The sequence below is a fragment of the Convolutriloba macropyga genome, chromosome 11 (genome assembly GCF_964194025.1).
Source record: "Convolutriloba macropyga chromosome 11, txConMacr16.3, whole genome shotgun sequence".
Lineage (NCBI taxonomy): Eukaryota > Metazoa > Xenacoelomorpha > Acoela > Convolutidae > Convolutriloba > Convolutriloba macropyga.
In genome coordinates this window covers 32084261-32108511 of record NC_134478.1, presented here as the reverse complement: position 1 = coordinate 32108511, position 24251 = coordinate 32084261, and the positions used below count along the sequence as shown (strand labels likewise).

The 24251-nt window shown below is 36.9% G+C and overlaps 1 protein-coding gene across 1 annotated transcript in view; it reads right to left on the bottom strand.

Annotated features, from left to right (window-relative positions):
* The window catches only part of LOC142349100 (sodium/hydrogen exchanger 9B2-like), a 44730-nt gene that overhangs the window by 11854 nt on the left and 8625 nt on the right, over nt 1–24251 (bottom strand). Inside the window, exons 2-3 of the mRNA XM_075400513.1 lie at nt 10733–10950; nt 9647–9832 (exon numbers count right to left, since the gene is read on the bottom strand). Coding sequence (XP_075256628.1) covers nt 9647–9832; nt 10733–10950 — 404 coding nt within the window. The remainder of the gene's footprint in view (nt 1–9646; nt 9833–10732; nt 10951–24251) is intronic.

The following is a 24251-nucleotide window of genomic DNA, read 5'->3' as shown; positions in this document are numbered from 1 at the left end:
ATTGGGCTTTGTGGGTTTATCCCAATTCTGTTTTGGATTTCGTATTTTTTAAAGTGAGTATATGGAGTTTATCAGCATAAGAGAAGAGTGAAGCTAGCCTAGAGAAGTAAACAAAAATCGGGCCAAATGTTAAGGTAATGCAAAAAATTTTAGGCGAAGTAAAAACACAAAGGAGTGCTATAATACCTGGCGGAGAAGCTGCGGCGGCTATGTCGAAAAAATTGCTATCAAATGACTTGTGGGAGCTCTAGTCAATCGCAGCCTGCTTTGGTCCGCTGGGTGAGGCTGAATGAGACTAAGAAATTAACTAGGGGGCTTCTTAGCTTATCAACGGTTTAACTTAACTCCGTTAATGTAAAATTTCCTTAACATTATTTTGTGTGTAAAGCAAGAATGAGCTGGCGTGTCCAAAAGCGGAATATATTTACCCTATTACAAATAGTACGCCATGCCTGTGTCAGCTTGAAAAGTGTTCTACCCGAAACAACTTTTAGAAATTGTCTTTGAAAAAAAACACTGACCAGGTTGCTGTGAAAACTAGGAAAGTTGCATCAAGCTTGAAAAATTCGGCACAAAGAAAACATTTTGATAGAAAGTTTCATATCAATGGAAACAAAGGGGAACTTTGCCCCTCTCAAATAAGGAATTATTCCCAACCGTTCTGTTGGGATTTTGTTTATATAAACTCTTGTCTAGGTGAGGTGATCATGTTCAAATTTTTACGGTTATGTTTTATTCAAAACTGTACGATTAACAATATAAACATCAGATATCCTTTACAAGTATGCAAATTCTGCAGTCTGAATCTTTTTAAATACTTTTTTATTGTTTTAAAAAAAGTTTTTTTGTAAAAAAATATTCAGAAAGAATTTCCATTTCCAACTGTGCATATTTCAACGGGTTTGTTTTCTAACAGTTGTTTAAGTCAAAATAATATGGAAAAAAATTTATCTACTTGATGAAAGTGGTAAATTCTTCTGCCCATTTTTTTCAGAATTGGTTTTTTAAACTACAAAAACTACGAAACCATGCAGATAAATTTTCTCATTACCTGGATATTACTTTCATATCAAAACAGCGTTTAGCAATAAAAAATTACAGCATGCTTTTTTCTACTGATCATAGTTCTGATCATGTACGACTTTACAATTTATAGTCTGTAACTTTCGCGTCATATGAGTCATTACACTTTGCATAGCTTCTACTTAGTCTGTGTTTAATATGACCTCAAGCTTAACAGCACCAAATACCGCCTGTTTTTTTATCGTGGCAGAGATAATTAGCAAAATTACTCTTGATTGAACAGAGTGACCCGCGCTAATGTTTGCTCAAGTGGCTTCTAGCATCGTTCTGTTATATCGCAAGTATGGCTCATCGTTCTGTTGCATTTTACTTATCTGTCTAAAACACCAAACCATGCTCGCGGAAAACAGTAAATGAAAAGAGCATTAATTAAAATTGATCCAAATATCATGATCAGATAATTATTTGAAAAATTAATCAATCCAAATAGCTAGTTTGTTCAGTTTGTTCAGTTAGTTTCCGTTCTGAAGTGGGCTTTCTGTTCTGAATGCTTTCTGTTCTGAATGGGGCTTTCTGTTTCTGTTCTCTGTTTTAAATGTGGCTGGGTTTGCAATTCACGAGTTGTTTTACTTCCCGAGGAAAAGGTATGGCGCCACCTTTCCTGACCTGCCGAAGGTGGGTCTGGACTTTTCCCGAATAGGCGTCAAAGTGAACAAATGTTATGATCTTCAATGTCAAGGCAGGAAAATACCATTTGCGTAAAGAAAAAACTGAGAAACAGTTGAGTTGAGACATCGAGAGTGTTTCCCATTGAAAGATCTAACATTCATCTGAAACGCAAATAAAAAGGTAGAAACTGGACATATAATTAATAAGTACAGACAAAGAGGGCAAATTGCCTGGTTAATTTAAGAAACGATTTATTAAGTGATGTATGAACATGTAAACATGCTTAAATGGCTGGCGCCAAACAAGGCTGGGTGGGTGGGGGGGGGCTAGCAGAAGAGATCTCAACCATGATGCAGAATGATGTCTGAATGAAGTTATCCATTGATTGTTGATAGCAATTGTGCTTCTTAACAACAGTTGAAATACAATGAAGCAAGTGAGAATTTCGAACTCACTCAATTATCTTTGATAATTCTATTAGCAGATAGATCTGCGGCTTTTTAGGCGCTTAGCGTTTACGAATTGGTCTTTATTGGGGTAACTTCTTTCGATCTTCCGTTTGCGCCCCCCTCCCAGCTTAGTGAGTGCATATTATTCGCACCCCCAGAAGCACGTGCCATACTTTTACGGTGGTGGTCGGTGGAGGTCGGTGGAGGTCGGTGGAGGTCGGTGGAGGTCGGAACTCGGTGGAGGTCGGTGGAGGTGGGAAGTCGGCGGAGGTCGGTGGAGGTCGGAAGTCGGCGGAGGTCGGTGGAGGTCGGAAGTCGGCGGAGGTCGGTGGAGGTCGGAAGTCGGTAGAGGTCGGTGGAGGTCGGAAGTCGGCGGAGGTCGGTGAAGGTCGGAAGTCGGCCGAGATCGGTGGAGGTCGGAAGTCGGCGGAGGTCGGTGGGGGTCGGAAGTCGACGGAGGTCGGTGGAGGTCGGAAGTCGGCGGAGGTCGGTGGAGGTCGGAATTCGGCGGAGGTCGGCGGAAGTCGGTGGAGGTCGGTGGAGGTCGGCGGAGGTAGGCGGAGGTCGGCGGAGGTCGGCGGAGTTGGTGGAGGTCGGCGGAGGTCGGTGGAGGTCGACGGAGGTCGGCGGAGGTCGATGTGCGAGTTAATAGTGGTGTAGTTTGTAGAAGTTAAGCTAGAGTAGCTCGGGTATCAACAATTCGAAATTTTCAAAATTTGCTATGTACAGTCTGTTAGTTCTTTTTATGTACAGTCTGATATGAAACATTCTGTGCAGTGTTAACCAATAATGTAATTGATGCTGCGAAGAAAAAAGACAGACTGGGATGTTGCCTAATCGAGTCTGGGCAGACTGGCGAAAGTATTCATACTTCTATTTGCCTGGTTCAGTACTGGTTAAAATTGAAATTCAATGGTACAGCGCTGGAACTCACTGCGACCAAAGTCGTAGTGGTTTGAGGTCTCTGGCAATAATTCACACAAATGGGCCCTAATATTGGGAACTGGGGAAAAATACGCCCCACAAGGTAAGAAGCCTTTGCAAGAAAGCAAACAGCGAAGAGAAGAAGGTCTAAAAACAAAAAAATGATTAAAACCAAAGGTTTTGATGCTCAATTGTCTGCGAACAAAAATTTTTAGCTGAGCCACACAAGAACATAACAAAAAGGGCAAGAGAAGTTCTGTTCTTTTCGGACATCTTTCTAATTTCGAGAAAGTAAACAGAAAGCATGGGCAAGTTTCTACGATACTTTTCAATGTAGAGGGATCCGACTCTAAATTGTGTTTGCCAACCAATTTTCAAATTATTATATTTTTAATTGCGGACTCCAGCAGTTAATTCTGATTGTGATCATAAAAGATGAGAGGGCATATTGCCAAAGAGTTTTCCTCAGAATATAACAACACATGTGTCGCTATTATACATTTTACTCATATATGCCATACCATTGACCCATCTTATGAGGCAGACGTTTATAGCTCTACTACTTCTACACGAGTTTGGCACTATTTTTGACAAGCATGTTTTAAGATTAGAGTCATAAGTCGTCATGAAATTTTATTGTGACAGTTAGCAAAATTAGTTCAAATTTACTCAAGGGTAGATGTACCTACCAAAATTTTCCGCTGTGACTGTTTTTTCCGCAAAACTTGTCGTAGTTGTTCAGACAATCACTGTTACCCAGGGTTACTATCCACACGTTTTGACAATTTAAGATATATACCGAAAAGGAAGAAAGCCCAACTGTAATAAGTCTAGGAAATTGTACTGGGAATCTGGCCATTTAGCTTCTCACATGAACAAATGAGCCTCTGAGTTGGGTCTCTCACAATATTGCCGAAGCATACGATCTACTCTATAATGGTCAACTATAATTAAACTAGAACGGAAAAAATGAGCAAGGCAAGAGGACACTGCATGAGTTGACAAGTTGACCGTTCAATGATTAAGGATTTCGCAAAATGACACGGAAGCTGTAATTCGACATAAATTGAGACACAAAAAGTGTATTGTCAGATGAGGAGCAGTATGCTCAACTGAAGTTATCGGAGCATCTTTAACGAAACTTTTAAATTCAAAACTTGGGGATTTTTGTTGGGACACTCATGCTTCGGTGCAAAAAACCAAATCACTCAGGATGAAGAGAGTTTAACAAATTATCTTTGAAAAATCTGAAAAAGTTTAAGTCTCCGATAATACAGAGACAGTTAACCGAGTAGATAACCAGGGCCGAGAAAAAAATGCAAAAGACTTGTAAGATAAGCGGAGAAATTTTTTTCACCGAAATTTTTGGACAAATTTTTGCGGTGAAATTGTGCACCTGAGCAGGGTATGAGGTGGCAGAAACGCCCTTCATAACATAGATATAAGTCTGCAAACCGTTTCTGTGAATTGCCTAGTTGGAGACTATTAATTTGAAAGGCTCTAAGAGAACCTAATGACCACTGGGCGCTAGGTTCAAAAGTTAAAAGAAAGAAATTTCCAGAATTGGCAGTGAAAAAACGCTCAAAACCTTTTTTCTCTGGAGTTCTGTTTAGTAACCTATCTGCATGACTTAAAAAGTTTCGTTGGCCAGTAATGATTGTTAAACTCAGAAAAGAACATATTCAAAAACTTTGAAAACAACTGCAAGTCTTAACAAAATTGTGCTAAATTTCAAGATATAAATATATTCAAAACCATTTCATTGTCTCAGCAGACTATCCAGTATCCCTATTTTAAGCTTTTAGGTTCCACTATAAAACTCAGAAAATTGATTCGCCAAAAATAAACTCGCCTAAATTTGTGAAATTAGGATCTTGAAAAACTTTCCACTACATTTAAAAACTATGCAGTAACCCATTATTAAACACTAGAGGAGGTTCCGTGGCTCCTGAGGCTGGAGAAGGTAAAAAATGACAAAAAATTTTAAAAAATTTGAAAAAAAACAAGTTATATAAAAAAATGACACCATTTGTAATAATAAAAAGTTGAAAACTAATACAAGGCCAAAAAATTTTTCCTAGTAATATCAAATCCTAACGGAGGTTTTCTGAGCCCAGGGGTTAAAAAAACCTGATTTTTGAGGAAAATTTTCAAAAATATTGTAAAAAATAGAATACTTTGTCAAAAAAATGCTGAAACTCTTGACGTTAAATTTTTTAAAAACAATCCATTACATAAAGGAGCGCTATAATAGCTGGCTGAGAAGCTGCGGTGGCTATGTCGGAAAAATTGCTATGAAACGAGTAGTGAGAGCTCAAATGCAGTCTGCTTCAGTCGGCTGGGGGAGGCTGAATGGGACTAAGAAATTAACTAGAGGGCTTCTTACCTTATCAACGGTTTAACTCAACTCCGTTAGTGTAAAATTTCCTTAATTTTTATTTTGTGTGTAAAGCAAGAATGAGCTGGGGTGTCCAAAAGCGGAATATATTTGGCCTGTTACAAATAGTACGTCATGCCTGTGTCAGCTTTAAAACTATTCTACCCGAAACAACTTTTAGAAATCGTCTTTGAAAAGAACACTGACTAGGTTGCTGTGAAAACTAAGAAAGTTGTATCAAGCTCAAAAAATCAGGCACAAGAAAAGGAAGCATTTTGCTAGAAGTTTTTGCTACATTGGAAACAAAGAAGAAAACTTTAGATTTACTTCGCTAGGTTCCCAGAGACAAGATGACAGCGAAAACTTTGCCTCTCTCAAATAAAAAATTATTCCCAACCGTTCTGCTGGGATCTTTTTAATATGAACTCTTATTGAGGTGAGGTGATCAAGTTCAAAGTTTCACAGTTATGTTTTATTCAAAAGCTGTACAATTAACAATATAAACATCAGATATCCATTACAAGTATGCAAATTTTGCAGTCTGAATCATATTAAATATTTTTTTATTGTTTACAAAAAAGTTTTTTGTAAAAAAGTATTCAAAAAAAATTTTCATCTCCAACTGTGCACATGTCAACGGGTTTGTATCCTAACAGTTGTTTAAGTCGAAATAAAATGGAAAAAATATTTATCTACTTGATGAAAGTCGTATTTTCTGCCCATTTTTTTAAAATTGGTTTTTTAAACCACTAAAATTACGAAACAATGCAGATAGTTCTTCTCATTAGTTTGAGGTCTATGGCAATAATTCTCACAAATGGGCCCTAAAAATGGGAACTGCGGCAAAAAATGCGCCCCACGAGGTAAGAAGTTTTCGCAAAAAAGCAAACAGCGAAGAGAAGAAGGTCTAAAAACAAAAAAAATGATTAAAGCCAAAGGTTTTGATGCTCAATATTCTGCAAACGAAATTTTTTAGCTGAGCCACACAAGAACATTAAATAAGGGCAAGAGAAGTTCTGTTCTATCCAGACTTCTTTCATTTTCGAGAAAGTAATGAGAAAGCATGGGCAAATTTCTATAATACTTTTCAATGTAGAAGGATCCGACTCTAAATTGTGTTTGCCAACCAATTTTCAAAGTATTTTTTTTAATTGCTGGAGACCATGAATGATGCACAAGCCGGACTCCAGCAGTTAATTCTGATTGTGATCATAAAAGATGAGAGGGCATATTGCCAAAGAGTTTTCCTCAGAATATATCAACACATGTGTCGCTATTATTCATTTTACTCATATATGCCATACCATTGACCCATCATACCGAAAAGAAAGAAAGCCCAACTGTAATAAGTTTCAGAAATTGTACCGGGAATCTGGCCATTTAACTTCTCACATGAACAAATGAGCCTTTGAATTGGGTCTCTCACAATATTGCCGACGCATACGATCTACTCTATGATGGTCAACTATAATTAAACAAGAACGGAAAAAATGAGCGATGCAAGAGGACACTACATTAGATGACAAGTTGACAGTTCAATGATTAAGTATTTCGCAAAATGACACGGAAGCTGTAAATCGTCATAAATTGAGACACAAAAAGTGTGTTGTCAGATGATGAGCAGTATGCTCAACTGAAGTTATCGGAGCATCTTTAACGAAACTTTTAAATTCAAAACTTGGGAAATTTTGGTGGGACACTCATGCTTCTGTGCAAAAAAAACTAAATCACGCAGGATGATGACAGTTTAACGAATTATCTTTGAAAAATCTGAAAAAGTTTAAGTCACCGATATTGCAGAGACTCTTAACCGAGTAGATAACCGGGGTCGACGAAAAATTGCTAAAGACTTGTAAGATAAGCAGAGAAAATTTTTTTCACCGAAATTTTTGTACAAAATTTTGCGGTGAAATTATGCACCCGAGCGGGGTAGGAGGGGGAGAAACGCCCTTCATAACATAGGAATAAGTCTCCCAAACCGTTTCTGTGAATTGGCTAGTTGGAGACTATTAATTTGAAAAAAAATCTTAGAGAACTTAATGACCACTGGGCGCTACCTCTTTATCCGTTTCCAAGGACGAAAAGTCAAATAGTTCAGACAAAAAATTGCATTAAAAAACAAACAGGATTAATATATTTTCTACAAATTGTGTTTGAGAGCAACTAACAATGACTTCCTAAAAAGAGTTAAATAAGCCATTTGTGATAAAACTTTCTGCTATAATTCAGCGTTAAGAGGTATGAAAAATGAACACATCACACCTCATCAACAGCAGCTGAACTGTGGCATCAAAAAGTTAAGGAGAGAGAGAGAGAGAGAGAGAGAGAGAGAGAGAGAGTGAGTGACAAAGATAAAATGTGAACAAAAAAGAGAAGGAAAGAAACTCCAACCGAAAAACAGAGAGAGAAACAGAAACTTTTTCCATATTGGAAGCGACTCTGCAACTTTTAGTTTTCTAGCCTTGTTAGTAATTAACCAAAATAGGAGAAAACCGATAAGTGCACAAAATTTAAAAGAAAAAAACTTCCAGAACTGGCAGTGAAAAAACGCTCAAAACTTTTTTTCCCTGGATTTCTGTTTAGTAACCCATCTGCATGACTTAAAAAGTTTCGTTGGCCAGTAAGGATTGTTAAACTCAGCGAAGAAAATGTTCAAAAACTTTGAAAACAACTGCAAGTTTTATCAAAATCGTGCTAAATTTCAAGATATAAATATCTTCAAAACCATTTCACTGTCTCAGCAGGCTATCCAGTATCCCTATTTGAAGCTTTTAAGTTCCACTGAAAAACTCAAAAAAATCAAAAAGATTTTAAAAAACTTGAAAAAGTTTGAATTATTTTTTTTAAAAATCGCTTAAATTTGTGAAATTTTAATCTTGAAAAACTTTCCACCACATTTAAAAACTATGCAGTAACCCATTATCAAACACTAGAGGAGGTTTCGTGGCTCCGGAGGCTGGAGAAGGTGAAAAAATGACAAAAAATTTCAAAAAACTTGAGAAAAAAACAAGTTATATAAAAACATTGTCACCATTTGTGATAACAAAAAGTTGAAAACTAATTCATGGCCAAAATTTTTTTCCAGTAATATCAAACCCTAACGGAGGTTATCTGGCGCCAGAGGCTAAAAAACCTGATTACTGACAAAAAATTTCAAAAAAATTGTACAAAATTGAATACTTTGTCAAGAAAATGCTAAAATTCTTGACCTTAAAATTTTGAAAAACAATCCATTATATCTATAGATTATACAGTAACCTATTGTTTGACCCTAGAAAAGGTTACTTGGCGACAACAAAACGGCAACATTTTCAAAAAGTTTAAACCAACAAAATTGTGATATTAAAAAGTTGAAAACTATTCCAAGCCAAATAAAAATTTTTCAGTAACTTATCATCAAACCCTAAAGGAGTTTTTCTGGCCCCTGGTTCTGAAATGTCTTGAATGAGGAAAAAAATTTAAAAATTGAAAGAAACTGCACGTTTTGTCAAAATAATGCTAAGTTTTTTGACAAAACGTGCAATTTTATGCTAAAACGTTCAGACAAATGTGCAGACAAAACGTGCACGTGATGTTAAAACGTTCGAATCATTCCCTTCCCACTAGAAACTATGCGTTAACCTATTATCAAACCCTGTAGGTGGCTCCTTGTCACCTAATGCTGATAAAACTTTAAAAAATGACAATTGTTTTCAAAAAGCTTGAAAAAATGGTTAAATTAGTATAAATTTACGTGTTTTTAGCGAGTGGTTGTTCCTCAGTAGCTGGCCCGGAGAGGGAGGGGGTTGCACGGGGGGGGGGCTTTATTGGGGGGGGGGCATTAGTGGGGTGAGGGGCAACAGCGCGGTGGGTGCGGACGATAGTGGGGGAATCAACAGTGGGGGGGGGGGGTCTTCAACCTCTAAACACCGCCCTTCACACCATAAGTATAAGTCTCCAAAACAGTTTGAGCTGAAACAGAGCTGAAAGGCTCTAAGATCACTTAATGCCTGCTGGGCGCTACCTGCTAATTCTGTTTTTGAGGTCGAAAAATCAAATGGGTCAGACGAAAAATCGGTCAAGCGAAAAATCGTATAAAAAAGACCAGTAATAATATAATTGCTACAAATTTTGTTTGAGAACAATTAAACAGGGAACGAATCTTAAGCATTCTTGCTTAATTGTAAACTAAATAAGAATTGCATCATAAACCAAAGAGTGTTACCTGGTGTCATGGCTAAGAGGAATATGGTTGCCTTCATCTGTTTGAATGTCTCAATATTAAGAGAGAGACCTGCTCTGACTAGGATTATTGAGAATGCCAAGTCACTCATTATACTCTTTGTAGTTTTGTTAATATTCTGCACATCTGGGTAGGAATTGGAGAGAACAAAACCAGCAAGGAGCATTCCTAAACTCAAGACAATTTTAAATTTCTTTATAATAATTAAATAATAATTAATAACTTCGTGAGGTCATTTATCAACTGGTCTTGGATATAAATTTGAATGGCAAAATCTCGTAATGAAAGTTAAAACCCGTTTTGAAAGTGTGTTTGCTCATCTTTTTCATTTGTCTACCAAACACAGATTGAGGTGCCAGACCAAAGTGACTTCTGATCAGACCAGACCATCTTCGAGCACACAACTGCACATCGTGCGTCCAAATTGGCATGGTGTGGATAACCTTCGAGCGCACGAAAATTTGGACAACGATCTATATCTTATTTGATCAGGGTTAACTATGTTTGAGAGGGTTTGATTAGAGGCAAACATCGGAGCACGAACCCTTATAAGTTTAATAATTAAAGATTTCAAACACATGAATGTCTGATCAAACTCTGGTGATTTAACTCAGAGTATCTGGCCTGGGAGTATCCAATCAAAAGCCTCTTTTGTCTGGAAAGGCCTCTCTTGGAAATAATGATATGGGACCTCAACAAGGGAGGTGAACAGAAGTTTTACTGCTTAGAATAGACTTGCAAGTGTTGTCAAACTCCGATCAATAATTGCCGTACAGAGAGTCAGACAAATCCGAATTTAATTTTTCACCAGAAGATATTGAGGCCAATTTTGATCACTATCCCTGCATCCATTGATTCTGATCATTTCAGGTAACTTCCAGTTTAAGCTCTGGGTGAAATCGGCCAGAAAATGGTAGGCTCTGGGTTGACCGGAGAGATATATTTAAACTGAGGCAATTATGTGTTAGGTTCCGTGAAGCTGGGATTCTATATCGATATTTTTTCATTGTGCTTACCTAAGGGCTGTCTATAGCTAATTTGGATGACAAAATGTGTGGTGTGATTAACCTAGTAGCTCTGGCAGCTGTGCCGATCGCATGAAAAAGGCGAGTAGTCTGGCAGATGCATACACCAAAAACATGCAAATTATTGTCATTTTGACCTCTCTCGAGTATTCGTAATTGGGGTCCACTTCTGTCTCGCAAAAGTAGTACACAAGAATGAAGGCCAATCCACATAAAATGACTCTGGTGGTTGCCCAGCCAATGAAACTGTGAGGGGGACATCTGTGAACAAAGAAACCTTTCATTATTCTATTTTAGTCATTATAAAGAGTAAAATTTTTCACAGTTTTCAGAAGCTTGTTCAAATTTTGCCTTCTTTTTAAAAAAGACTTGGATGTAACCGTCAATGTGCAACAAAATTTTTAAAAAACAGACCTAAAAGCCCAGACCTAAATTTGGGATTGATAAAAGGATTCATCCAATACGAAAAGCTGCATCATAAATATTTAGAGCAGTGAGAGAACTGATACTTTCCATTCAAAATTATCTAAAAACTAAACTAAGTTCAGTCGTGCTTTCCTTCTTTAGTGAACTGTCTCGGTGTCTCACAGTTTGCATTTTAGCATTCTTTGGAGAAAACAAATGATATGATTTCAAATAATGATTTCAAATGATTTCAACCGTTCTCGAAAGTTGTTTCCCAAACATTATAGCTATACCTGGATCTCAGCAGCCCATTTCGTTTTATCTATTTCAATTTGGAAATACAAAGTCAAATTTTATTCAAAAAATTTGATAAAGAGTATTTGCAGTTGCAGCTCATTAATTATATAAACTTATCCAGTAGAATTTTGAGGGCACATAAAAGCCTGATGAATGATGACCACAATGTAACATTTTCAGAGTGATGAAAAGGGAATCATTGGCTTCAAAATAAGTGAGACATATGAACGTAGCTGGCAGGAAAAAGTCGCGATAGACCACCTTGACCATCATCGGATAAGAAACAAGCAGAGAAAAATGAAAGAACTTGATAGCTTGTTAACCTCAACAAATTGAAAGACTGGGGTGACGACAAATGATCAATAATATGTTCACAGTGAAGAAAGGCCTGTTATATTTTAGATGATTTTGATTGACAAAATTTAGGCACTAAAGTTTGGGGCTCAGTTTAGGTGCGCTCCATTCACCTACATAAACAAATGCAGTTGAAAAATTACCTTCATCAAGTTAGTGCAGAAGTTGATTGAGTAAGGTCAAAACCAGATCAAACTATTGACTTGAAAGCTGACGAAAAAACAGCAACTGAGGTCTCGCACACAAATTTAACTGCACAGCACTAGCAATCACTGGCAATGAAGATTTCGAATAACCATAAGAATTATCGATGAAGATGGCAAATTTTCAAAAAAGCAGACCCAGTCCTGAGATATATCCAAAGATATGATTTAAGTAATGAGCAGACAATTAGCATTGTTCCCACAACATCGATTTTTTGGCAACCAAAACATCATAGGACCCTAGATTCGCGAAAAAATATTAAAACGAGATTGAAATTTGTCTTCCTTCCAAAAGCCAGTGACACAATTTTCTGTGACAAATCGGAAAAAAATAGATAAATTTTAATACTGCTCATTTTTCGATAGCATACACCATCTTTGCAAAAACCCAAAAAAACCCATGAGGCAAAAATGGAAGAAAACAAAAACAAATGCTAAAAATGAGAATCTAATCGAAAAAACACTTAAACTGATATTAAATAAAGCACATAACAATATTCTGAAATCCCTTTTTGCATGAAAGTATACTTAATAATTTCTAAAACTTTTTAAAATCAATTCCATTGGGTAACAATTGAAGATAAAGACAAAACAAGTGATGACAAGATCCTAAAATTCCCAAAAAATTTTCAAAAGGTGTGTCAGGCAAAAAAACATCAGCTAAAAACGGAAAAAGAGAATTCGAGAAAATTATGCTGCATCAGCAGGCCGATGATTTCGTTGAGTGAGCCTCAGCAAACAACCTTCTATCATCGGGAGAGTTGCTCTCAAACGGCCGGCGAGCAGTTGGCTTCGGTAGTAGCCATCTGGATCTCAGGTATGCTAGTGTTGTGGGGGGGGGGGGGTCAAAGGACGGGGTCAAGCGATGGGGGAGGCTAGGTTTGAGAGGGCTGGACAAGAGAGCAGTCCAAATATTTTTTCCGAAATTAAACAGTAATAAAGTTGTATAAAACAAAATGCTGTGAGTTCGAATTGTTATCTAGGTTAATTGCAGACTCATTATAAACCGGTAAAACCTATCAATATTGAGACAAGTTAACAAAAATAAGGAAAAGTACTGCCAAAGCTCAAAAATTAACTAAAGCTTCTGAACAACACGTGAACTCAAATTAAAAGCGAACCAGCAGCTATCAGCTGGAGATCAAAAGCGGTATTTTTCATACGCCATTAGAAAACTAGTTTTATCAAAACTAGTGTCATCAATGAGAGCAGCTATTGCAACAGCAAAAAAGCAGAAAGAAAATAAGGTCAAAACAAAAATGTTAGTTATTTTTATTGAAAATTAAAATTTATAGTCATGGAAATTTTCAGCTAAAACTCAAACAATTCATTAGATTCGCGTGTGCCTCAGTTGCAACAGGTAAGACACATCATTACTGAGACACGATTAAATCAATCAAAGCCCTGCGATCACTTTGCTGCTATTAAGCAAGTTGAAATGTACAGTAACAGTAGAACAGCTTATTATATCTACAACGCCCTAATGCAATTTTGCATAAACCACATAAATAATAAATACGTAATTTTTATGTTTCTGCAAAGAAATTATAATGCTTGTTAGCAAGGGTGCATAAAAGAGAAATGTAGGAAATGTATAAGCGAAATTGTCTGCTGTGACACGTGGGTAAGACGTCGCGGTTTTGTTCTGCCTTTTCTTCGGATAAAAACCAAAGAAAGCTGCTTTGTGTTTTTTTTTGTCACGGTTGTTCTATTCGGTTCCCGGAATTGGGATGTTTTTATTGGTTCCGTTTCTAAACAGAGGAAATTGCACATTCGATTTAAAAAAATGAAAAAAAAACATAACCGACTAATCTCGGTCGAACTGAAAGACTTCGCATACTTGAAGACCTGAGAACTGAAAAGCTCTAAGAGCACTTAATGCCCGCTGGGCGCTACCCAATTAATCCTTTTTTGAGGACGTAAAGTCAAATGCGTCAGACGAAAAATTGGTCAAGCAAAAAATTGCATAAATAAGACCGACAGGACTAATATAATTGCTAAAAACTTCGTTTGAGAGCAATTAATAAAAAAAAATCATGTTTATAATTTAATTTTTGTTAGCTCAATTTCAAATTCACATCATTAAGTTCCAATTAACTGAATATATATAATCGCCCAAATTTTCTTCTACTTTTTTACTGCAATTACTCTGAGTTTGTTAAAAAAAATAATATGTCAGATAGCTATAAAAAAAATCTTAAAAAAATTGCACCACCATGTGAAATGATTTATATCTCAGGAGTGCGTTTGAACTTGCTAAAAAAACGCTATCTTAACATATAGCATTATTATGAACGAAACACTAAAACTTGCGAACGCAACGCAAGACTTGTCTGCAAATTCAAACTGATCAAACCAAATTCTTGCAACAATTTTACTGAAATTTTTAAATGTTCATTAAACTAAAAATTCCGAATGTTTACTGGAAATTAAAGAAATTTTAGCCTAAGTTTTCAACAGTTTTTTTTTAACTTAATCAAACGCTATTCAAGACTAGGGGCGTAATTTAACAGGCTACAAGCCACATTTGCCAAAGGTTGCCTCATTTTATACTTTCGACTATCTATACGGTAATCCGCAGCTGCTGAACTTAAATAACTCATTTATTTAATTAGCTCTTGAACGAGTGAGGTTGTGTGATATTCTCCCGTGATTGTTTTTAAAAAACTTGAGAAAACAGGTGGAGAGAGTTGTCTTGATTGAGAGTCAACCACTGGCATCAAATTATTTCGAAGTTGATCCTCAAGCGTTTTAACCTACAGACAAACTGATAATCTCAACGTCTTCTAGTGATCATAAAGTTACGCAAATTTTATAGTATTTGTCAACACTTTTCCAAATAATTGATTGATGCCGCCCTCCAACTATATGCCCGTATCGAACCTCCAGAGTAGATCAGAGCTGGAGCAGGGTAATTCCAGCGTTAGGTGCGCTATCAGAGCTGGAACAGAACTCCCCCAGAGTAGGAGACTCTCAACTCTGGGTCTTGTCTTCACAGAGTAGAACACAGAGTATGTCTACTCTGAAATTTGCCTTGACAGAGTAGAACCCAGAGTAGGTCTACTCTGGAGTATGTCTTGACAGAGTTGATCACAGAGTAGGTCTACTCTGGAGTATGTCTTGACAGAGTTGATCACAGAATAGGTCTACTCTGGTATCAGTCCTCACAGAGTTGATCAGAGAATAAAACTAATAGCAGAGTACAACCACCCGGTCCAAATGTGAACGAATCCCAGGTTGAGGTGCCATCCGGAAGTAACTTCTGATCAGACCAACCAAGACAAAAGTGCAGAGAGTATGTCAAAGAGTATGTCAAACTAAAGTGCGCTCAAAACAGTGTGTGCGCTCAAAGTGTGCTCGAACTTGTCTCTAATCAGACCATGCCAGACGGAAATGACCTCTGTTCAGAGCGAAATATCGACTTTTTCGCTTATTCTATTTTGAAAAATCAAGAAATTTTATCGGTTCAAGGACTTGTTCAAAGTGAACCAAATTGATATCCCAGACTACCAGTACTATTAAGGTTGTAATGCAAAAAGACTGATCCGTCTACTGTTCGTAGAAAAAAGTTCGTATTTCATTCGGAAATTCCGACTTTTTCGCTTATTCTATTTTGAAAAATATAGAAATTTTATCGGATCAAGGACTTGTTCAAAATGAACAAAAATGATATCCCAGACTACCATTACTATTAAGGTTGTAATGCAAAAAGACTGATCGGTCTACTGTTCCTAGAAAAAAAGTTCGTATTTCAATCGGAAATATCGACTTTTTCGCTTATTCTATTTTGAAAAATCAAGAAATTTTATCGGTTCAAGGACTTGTTCAAAGTGAACCAAATTGATATCCCAGACTACCAGTACTATTAAGGTTGTAATGCAAAAATAATGATCCGTCTACTGTTCCTAGAAAAAAAGTTTGTATTTCAATCGGAAATTCCGACTTTTTCGCTTATTCTATTTTGAAAAATATAGAAATTTTATCGGATCAAGGACTTGTTCAAAATGAACCAAAATGATATCCCAGACTACCAATACTAATAAGGTTGTAATGCAAAAAGACTGATAGGTCTAACATTCCTCTCACTAACGGCATTTGCGTGCGTGACGTCATTTCTCACTCGCTTTAGCAACAGTTTTTAGGTTATTTGCGTGATTAGATTTTGATCATACGTGACTTACCTCACTCAATAAAATGACTTTTGCACTTTAAAACTGAAGTTTAATTTGAGTTTGTTTAAGGTCAAAGGAACTCATATGTGCATTAAAAGTCCCTAATAAGAGGCTTCTGCGGAATGAGTTTTAACAAGCTTTATTAATTTATCGCTGAATGTTTTTTACCTAGTTTTTTGAGTGACGTCGATTTTTTTTTAAATTTAGATCTGTATCTGTTTCTCTCTCTATTATGCCGCACGCAAGTCTATTCTCTCGCAGCTATTCCGGCAATCTGTCGGCTATATTCCTTCGGGGCTGTTCTTAAGAGCAGACACTTGATTCCAAGTAAAATTTTCGATGTTCCCTATTATTGCCTTTTCCCATTGATTACAAGATTTAATTCCTGTTGATATCCCAGTATACACTGCAAAGTGGTGGTATGCATTTTCAAACTTTTTAAGATATATATCTGTAATGAATACTCCTCAATACATTGTGAAACGGAATGGATTCGATTTCATTTTTTATGACGATGGTCAACATGATGAAGTGCAAACAATGTTGGACTACATGTATTACATCAGCCATGACGTGAAAAATTTGAAGCTGATAGAGAAAGTAGTTTTTGTGGGTGACAGTAACGTGGTCAGGGCTTTTGGTGCAAAAAACGAGAATGCTAACATTTGCAATCTGCCCATTGAGGTGTTATCGCAAGGTGGAAGAAGAGCAGCTCATCTTATTCAGCTTTACCCACGAATTATTCAATTCAGAAACATTGTAATAATGTTAGGCGGCAATGATTTCGACCACGTCACTCATGAAGTTATATTCAAATACTATAGAGATTTGATAGAGCACTTGCCCTTTGAAAATACGTACCAATTGCGAATTGTACCGTTGTTTTCGAGGAAAGATTGCAATTCTGTTAAGATAAATGATTTCAACAAACAACTAAGAGAAAACTTCAAGTCATATTATTATCCCAATCGCTTTGTGTCTACAACCCAAAAACTATCACAAACTTACCAATCTTATGGTCAATATAGCTAACAACTTGATTTACAACAAGCATAAAAACAAACATTGATTGCTACTTGATTGTTTGGTTGTTTGTTTAGCTGATGATAAATTCAATCGTTATATGTTCTTGGAATATATCATTTTGAATTTTGTTTTAATTTGAATGGTTGCTCTCAACCAATTTTGGTCAGTTTGGTTTTTTAAATCACAGCAGTCAACCTCTCAGTGGCTACTATCTAGGCGCTCTCCTTTTTTTGAATTTTTTACGTTTGGGTTTGGTTTTTCGTTTTACATAAATTACCAAGATTTCCATGTTCGACTTGTTTCAACTGAATGGTTTTTTGACGAAGCTTGGGCTTGAACTTTGTTCTTATAGGCTTTAGCTTCCATCTCTAATGCTTATTGATACTGATACTATACCTTCTAGCCTGTCATTATGAACGAAGAGTTTATTCAACTGCGAAACAACAGCAACATAAATTGCACTTAGAAAAAATTTTTGTGCTAAAATCAAACTTTTTTGGACTCAAACTGTTGTTTGCTATTCTTCCTAAGGATTTGAATGAGATTCTACTGGCTGGCTGCTTTGCCTTAAAATTTGTCTCACGTGGTAATTTTTTCGTTATCGTTGTTCTTTTGCTTACCTAGAGTTTTTCAAACCTTTAATTGTTTTTGAAATTTTTGATCTATGTACAGCGTTTAAGTTATGAAGTTTCCTTTGAAAAAGAAGTTCTATTGTCACACTTCAAACCTGTTTTCAGACAATTCTGTTTAAAAAACTTGCGTTGAAATGTCAGCCAAAGCAGGTCGTGTGAACAAAAGGTCAGGACAAAACGTAATCAGTTTCTCGAAAGGGGCACTTACGCTTCAGAATGTGAAAGAAGTAACCAATTTTTTGCCTCTGGAAGACGTTACCAGTCAATCTAACACAACTGCTTCAAACATGGTAAGTTCAAGGCTTTGAAAATTTACTTTTTTAATCATATCGAGATGTTTGTTCTTTAGCATCAAATGAATAAAATCGGAGAATTGTTGACAATTAAGCAAAAGAGCATCCCTCAGTATGTAAAATTCGAATTTTTAAAATGCTTAGGTAGTTCCTGAAAGACCAACACGTGAAAAAAAAGGTCTATCACAAGCTGATAGAGATCAAGTGGAGGCTGCTAACAAAATTGCTAATGAAAGTCTCAAAAACCGATGGTGGCTTCTGTTCAGTGATAAACATTGTGGCTCAATGCGCGCTTTGAACACCAGTATCAAACTAGGTCTTGCTGAGCGCCTGGAATTTCAAGTAAGTTTTTCTACCAGTTTTGCCATCAATCCATCGTTAAACAGCACAGAGTTCATCTTTGTACTGAGTGATTTCATGTCATTACTACATTGTTAAATGAAAATAAACCTTCCTTGAAACCGAGACCTTTTGTTGCTCCTTAAAATTGACCTGTCAGTTAAGTGAACTTCTTTTAGAGCTTTTTATAGAGGTCTTAACAATTAGTGTATCTCTGCTTTAGCAAGGCAGCTACGTGGACGTGAAACTTGATGTTGTGAACACTGAAAACGGAACATATATCTGGCGATCTCTGGTCAAAAGAATGGGCCACGAGGGTTATGTAAAAATGGCTGAAAAGAAAATGTGTCTCAAAATCCAAGAAAATATGAATGATCCAGATTATGAACCAACTCTAGAAATTCCCGATGACCCGGAGTTAACTTTGCATGAGAATGTTAATGAAGTACTTTTGAGTCAAGGAAACCCAACTGTTAGCAAAAAACTTGATTTTGCCCCATCTCAGCAGCTCTTAGAGTCTAATCAAAATGTTGCTGAGAGTGAATACCCTATAATTGATGGTGATGATGTCAATCGAATCTTAGGTGAGGCCGAAAACGATGATCAAGCAGTGGGTATACTGGAGGATTCGCTAAACTTGGATTTCAGTGGAATTCCACCTGGCGAATCCGAGGTCTGTTATTTTCTTATTTTTATCTGATTGTTAGTTTTTTTGGTTGAAGTTCTGTTAAAAAATTTGAAGCTTGGAGTTCTGTCAAAGATAAATTGAGGTCTGCTTGTCTTTTCTGAGGTCTGCTTTCACAATTGTTGGTTTAGGCTGCAGCTGAGGGAAGTCAGGCCAAGCGAGCCAGTTCTACTCCCGGTCCTAGGAAAGTTCGAAGAGGTAAAACTATCAGGCCTGACCAAATTGAAGAGTCAAACACCAATAGTCTTCTGAACCTCGTTTTGGTAAAGCAGTTAGAGGCTACGCAAAAACAGAATGACACCCTGGCCTTGCTCAACAACACTATCAAGGAGCTCAATAACAGTGTACAGGGTTTATCGAACCGAAATTACAATCAGTTGCAGCAGTTTTCGAATCAACTGAAGTTCTTGGTTTGTTTACACTTTGATATACTACTTTTTCTGCAATATTTCAATCTCCTCAGTTTTTGATGATCTCTAACTTTAGAATTGTATTTTTTTTGTGTAATTTCAGAGCTCCCAAATTGCAAAGATGGGAGTTCTCTGGCCGGAGCCAAAAAAACCTGAGGAGGGAGACGAGGCGTTGGTTATACTCAAAGGTCCGAGTCAAGGTCAAGATCTAATGAAAGTTGAAGGAACTACGCCTCAAGCTCTGGCGCGAAATGCTACTAAAAAGCTTTGGACAAAAGATGAGATTATGGAGCATCTACTGTCTCCCAAAAGGTCGAGGCAAGGAAACTCACGGGAAGACTTTTCACCTGTTCGGAAAACTCATTTGAAAGGTTGAGTTTTGCTTGTTTTTTGTCTCTAAATTCTCAATCTTGTCGCGTTCAGTTTTTGCTAAAAAGTGAATCTGTACAGAGCACTTAGTCTTTGGTATTTTTTTAGTCTTTGGTAATTTTCAGTCTTTGAAAAATTTTAGTTTTTTATTGTTTAGATTTGTTCCGACGAAAATACGACGATAAGTGGCTGGGAATGTATGAGTTGGCGAAGACAAGTCTAAACAATCTGGGAAATGAGTTGCGTTCTGTTGAGCGAAGAAGCGCAGGAAACGACTCCGGTCAAAATTGAAGAAAACTGTTGTGATCGATTTCCATTTCCGCTAACTTGCCCATTGTATCTTGCTTTCAAAAGTTTAGTATTGGCGCTCGTTCTCCTGCTTCTGTATGTGATAAAAATTTTTTTAACAAGTTTTGTGGAAACTTTAAAGTCGATGGACAAATTACCTTTGTTACTGTTGCTCTGAAAGTTTTCTGTTACGTTTTCTATATGGACACTAAATAATTTTTGTCAAATTTGCGTTAAAAATGTGCTTTCCACCCAATGTGCAATATCATTAGCTGTCTCGTTTGCTTCTGTTTATTAAATACAGTTATGTATTATACTGCTAGCGTTGTTTATTCTGTAACGTCGCCAGACCTAACAAGTTTTGTGGAAACTCTAAAGTCGATGGACATATTACCTTTGTTATTGTTTCTCCAAATGCTTTCTATTAAGTTTTCTATATGGACACTAAGTAATTTTTGTCTAATATGCCTTAAACGTGTGCTTTCCACCCAGTGTGCAATATCATTAGTTGTATTGTTTGCTTCTGTGTATTGAATACAGTTATGTATTTTACTGCTAGCGTTGTTTATACTATAACGTCACCGGTCCTAACAAGTTTTGTGGAAACTTAAAGTCGATGGACATATTACCTTTGTTTTTGTTTCTCCAAATGCTTTCTGTTACGTTTTCTATATGGAAAATTTTTGTCTAATTTGCGTTAAACATGTGCTTTCTTTCCAATGTGCAATATCATTAGTTGTCTTGTTTGCTTCTGTATATTAAATATAGTTGTATTTTACTGCTAGCGTTGTTTATCTATAACGTCGCCGGTCCTAACATGTTTGTTAATGTTGCTTTGGTAAGCTTTCTTTTGTGTTACGTTTTTGCTTGCTTTTGTATGATTTTTTTTTTGAAAGATTTTTGCCTCAATATGGGATTTCCATCTCATATGCAATCTCATTTGTTGTTCTTATTTTTTAAAGGATTGTTCATAAAAAAACTAATTTTTCTTGACATTGATATTTACATTCGTCTGAGAGAGTCATCATTTTAAAATTTTTTTTAAGATATGTTGTCAAAGAAAGTTGACTGGCCAATTTTGGCACAATGCGATTTGTTTGCGGTAAAACGATACGTTGAAACAGAATTCAGATCAGCTGAAGAATTAGTTAGGCCTTTGTCTGAGCGAATTTTCAATAAGAGAATTTCAACCGAAAATGCTCGGAAGGACACTTTTGAAAAACTTTGCCATGCGTATGGGTCGTTGGAAACTGATTTTCACATCGCTTACGATAAGTATGAAGGGTATCGTTTAATGTATTGCGGAAAAGAGGCTCTAGCTGTCAACACAGTTCTTCGCGGTAAACCAATTGGTTTTGTGAGACCAATTCCAGATGGTGTCACAGACTGGTCAGTTATGCGGTCGGAAAGAACTGGAGAAAACTTATTACTTGTTGGGCCAATAAGATTTGTGAATTCGGACTGTTCGCCAAATTGCGACTACGACTTTTCCAGTATAACTGGTATCGTGCAACTGAAAACAAAGAAACGCATTTTTTGTGGGCAGGAAATTTTAGTGAAGTACGGCGCCGACTTCTTTGAACAAAATCAATGTCGTTGTGCAACTTGCGAAAAAATTACGGAAAATGCAAATTTGATTTTCTCAGAACTTTTGACAATTTTTATAGAGGAATTTTGCTTAAAAGCTCTTATTGAAAGTAATGAGCTATGTGCACAACCGAAGCGGAAAAAACAGAGGTTGCGTCGAAATCATCTTGTGAGACTCAGTAACGATTTATATGCCAAACCTAAAATTCTCGCTCCCATAAGTTTTACGGATTTTGATTCAACGGAAATTGCAAGTGACAAAAATAATGATGCAACTTTTGCAGACCCTTTTGTTGAAGTTCTTGAAACAAATGTTGACAGTTTCGTTGCTCCAATTCAGAATGTAGAACAATGCGCATTGTTGAGTGATGATTCTCGCAGCTTCATTTTAGAGGTACCTCGAGTGTCTTCTCCTTGTGCTATATTCCCGTGTGCACTTGACTGCTCAGTATCTGCAGTTTGCGCTCAAGACAGTATGTCATTAATAAACAATGAAGAAGATGCAATCAGTGAAAAACTTTTTGCTGGCAGTGTTGTTGAAGTTTCTGATGCATGTAAACTGCTTGAAATGCTGTGTTCTAAACCACATTTGTCTGACGAAGGTTCTACGCTAGTTTTTTCTACAGTGAAAGCCCTACTTCCGAGTGATAACTGTTTACCCTCTGGTTCATCTTTCATTAAAAAGATGAAGTCAAACTTTGAGTCTTCCGCGAGGGCTTTGATAAAAGTTGAGAATAGTTGTTTCTGTGTGTTGAATTTTCGCTTCCAACTTGGTGATATTGTATGCAGGAATTTTGACCAAATTTTCAACTATGCCTCCTACAGAGAACGATATCCAGAAAGCGATTTAAATTCAAATACAGCTCCAATACCAAAAATTAGAAACAATTCAGTCCGATTAAGTTTGATTCTATCTACTGATGGTGTAAATATTAAAAAATCATCTTTCAAAAAAGAGCTTTGGCCAATTTGGATGCAAATTGTTGATCTTCCTCCTATTCTTCGAACAGCTTGCAAAAATACTGTCTTAGCAGCGTTAAATGTTGGTGCGGAAACCCCCAATTGGGATCTAATCGTTCCCCTGTTGCGCGGAGAGTTGGTCTCGGAAGTTGAAGTTCCCGTTTGCAATGAGATCTCGATTTTTGTGAAGTTCAAATGTATACTTCTCATTGCTGATTTATGTGCCAAAGGTCACATTCTCAACATGTTTAAATTCAATGGTTTTTTTGGGTGCCATTACTGTGAAGCAGAGGGTGTTACTATTGGTCGTACTCATGCGTATTATCCGTATCTTCAGGAAGGGAAAATACGCGAACCTAACATCCACGACAATTATGTGAAATACGCTGAGTCGTTTGGTAAGATACAGTGGCCAATGTTGTGGGAGTGAAAGGACGAAGTGCATTTTCGCTGATATTAGAAGGCTTACCCTTGGCAGCTCCCGTTGACTACATGCACTGCGTGCTACTTGGAGTTTTCCCGGAGATCCTAAAGCGTGTTCGTACTTTACTTGATTTTTCTTCACGTATTTCGCTAAATGAAACAGTGAAGTAATTAGCGTGTCCAAGAGAGATGATTGCTTATTCGCGGAAAATTCGTTGTCTAGAGGAAATGGGGCAATTCAAAGCCAATGAATTTTTTAACTGGATGTTCTATATAGCACCTGTTCTTTTCTATGACTTACTTTTGCCAAACATTTACGAAGATTTGCTTAATTTTGTCTTTGGCGTGAGACTTCTTCTCGAGTCCAGTGAAAGTGCAAATGTTGAACAGGCTGAAAAACTTCTGGATTGTTTCTGTAGAAAAATTGTAAACTTTTTTGGAGGAAACGAAAAAATTGAAACAATCAACACTCATTCTCTCCGCCATCTCAGCCACCAAGTTAAAAGGTTTGGTCCACTCTTTACATGCTCAGCAATGAGTTTTGAGTCCGCTAATAGAGTACTGGGCGAAAACTTTTCCGGTTCTCATCATGAAGTTGAAATAATATGCCGTAGACTATTACAAATCCATTGGCTATATGACACAAAATTAAAAAACGATTTTCTTAAGAATCATTGGCTCAACCTAATGGGACAAGATATTGAAGATGATTCAAGTTATCATCATGCTATGAAGGAGACAGCGTCTCTAAAGCAAGGCCGAGATCTCTATTTTGGCGCCACATTTTTCAATAGACAGAAAGTGAATAACGTCTATTTTGATTCTCCATGCTACTCTCGCGCACCAATGTCTGGTGATTGTAACAGTTTTGTGTCTTTTTCCGTCGAAGGTGAAGTGAAATTTGGGCAAATTATGTACTTCGTTTCCTTACCAGAGGAGCCGCTCAATTTCAGGACCAACGCAGTCATCGAGTTGCATAAAATTGTTGAGGAAATTGGTCCCGTCAAAGGTATTCTGTATCGTTTACAGAATACGAAGACCGAAAATCTTGTTAGTGCTAACAGCCTTCGAAAAGTTTTTCGTGTCAAAATGCAAAACTCAGCTGACTCGCTTGCCATA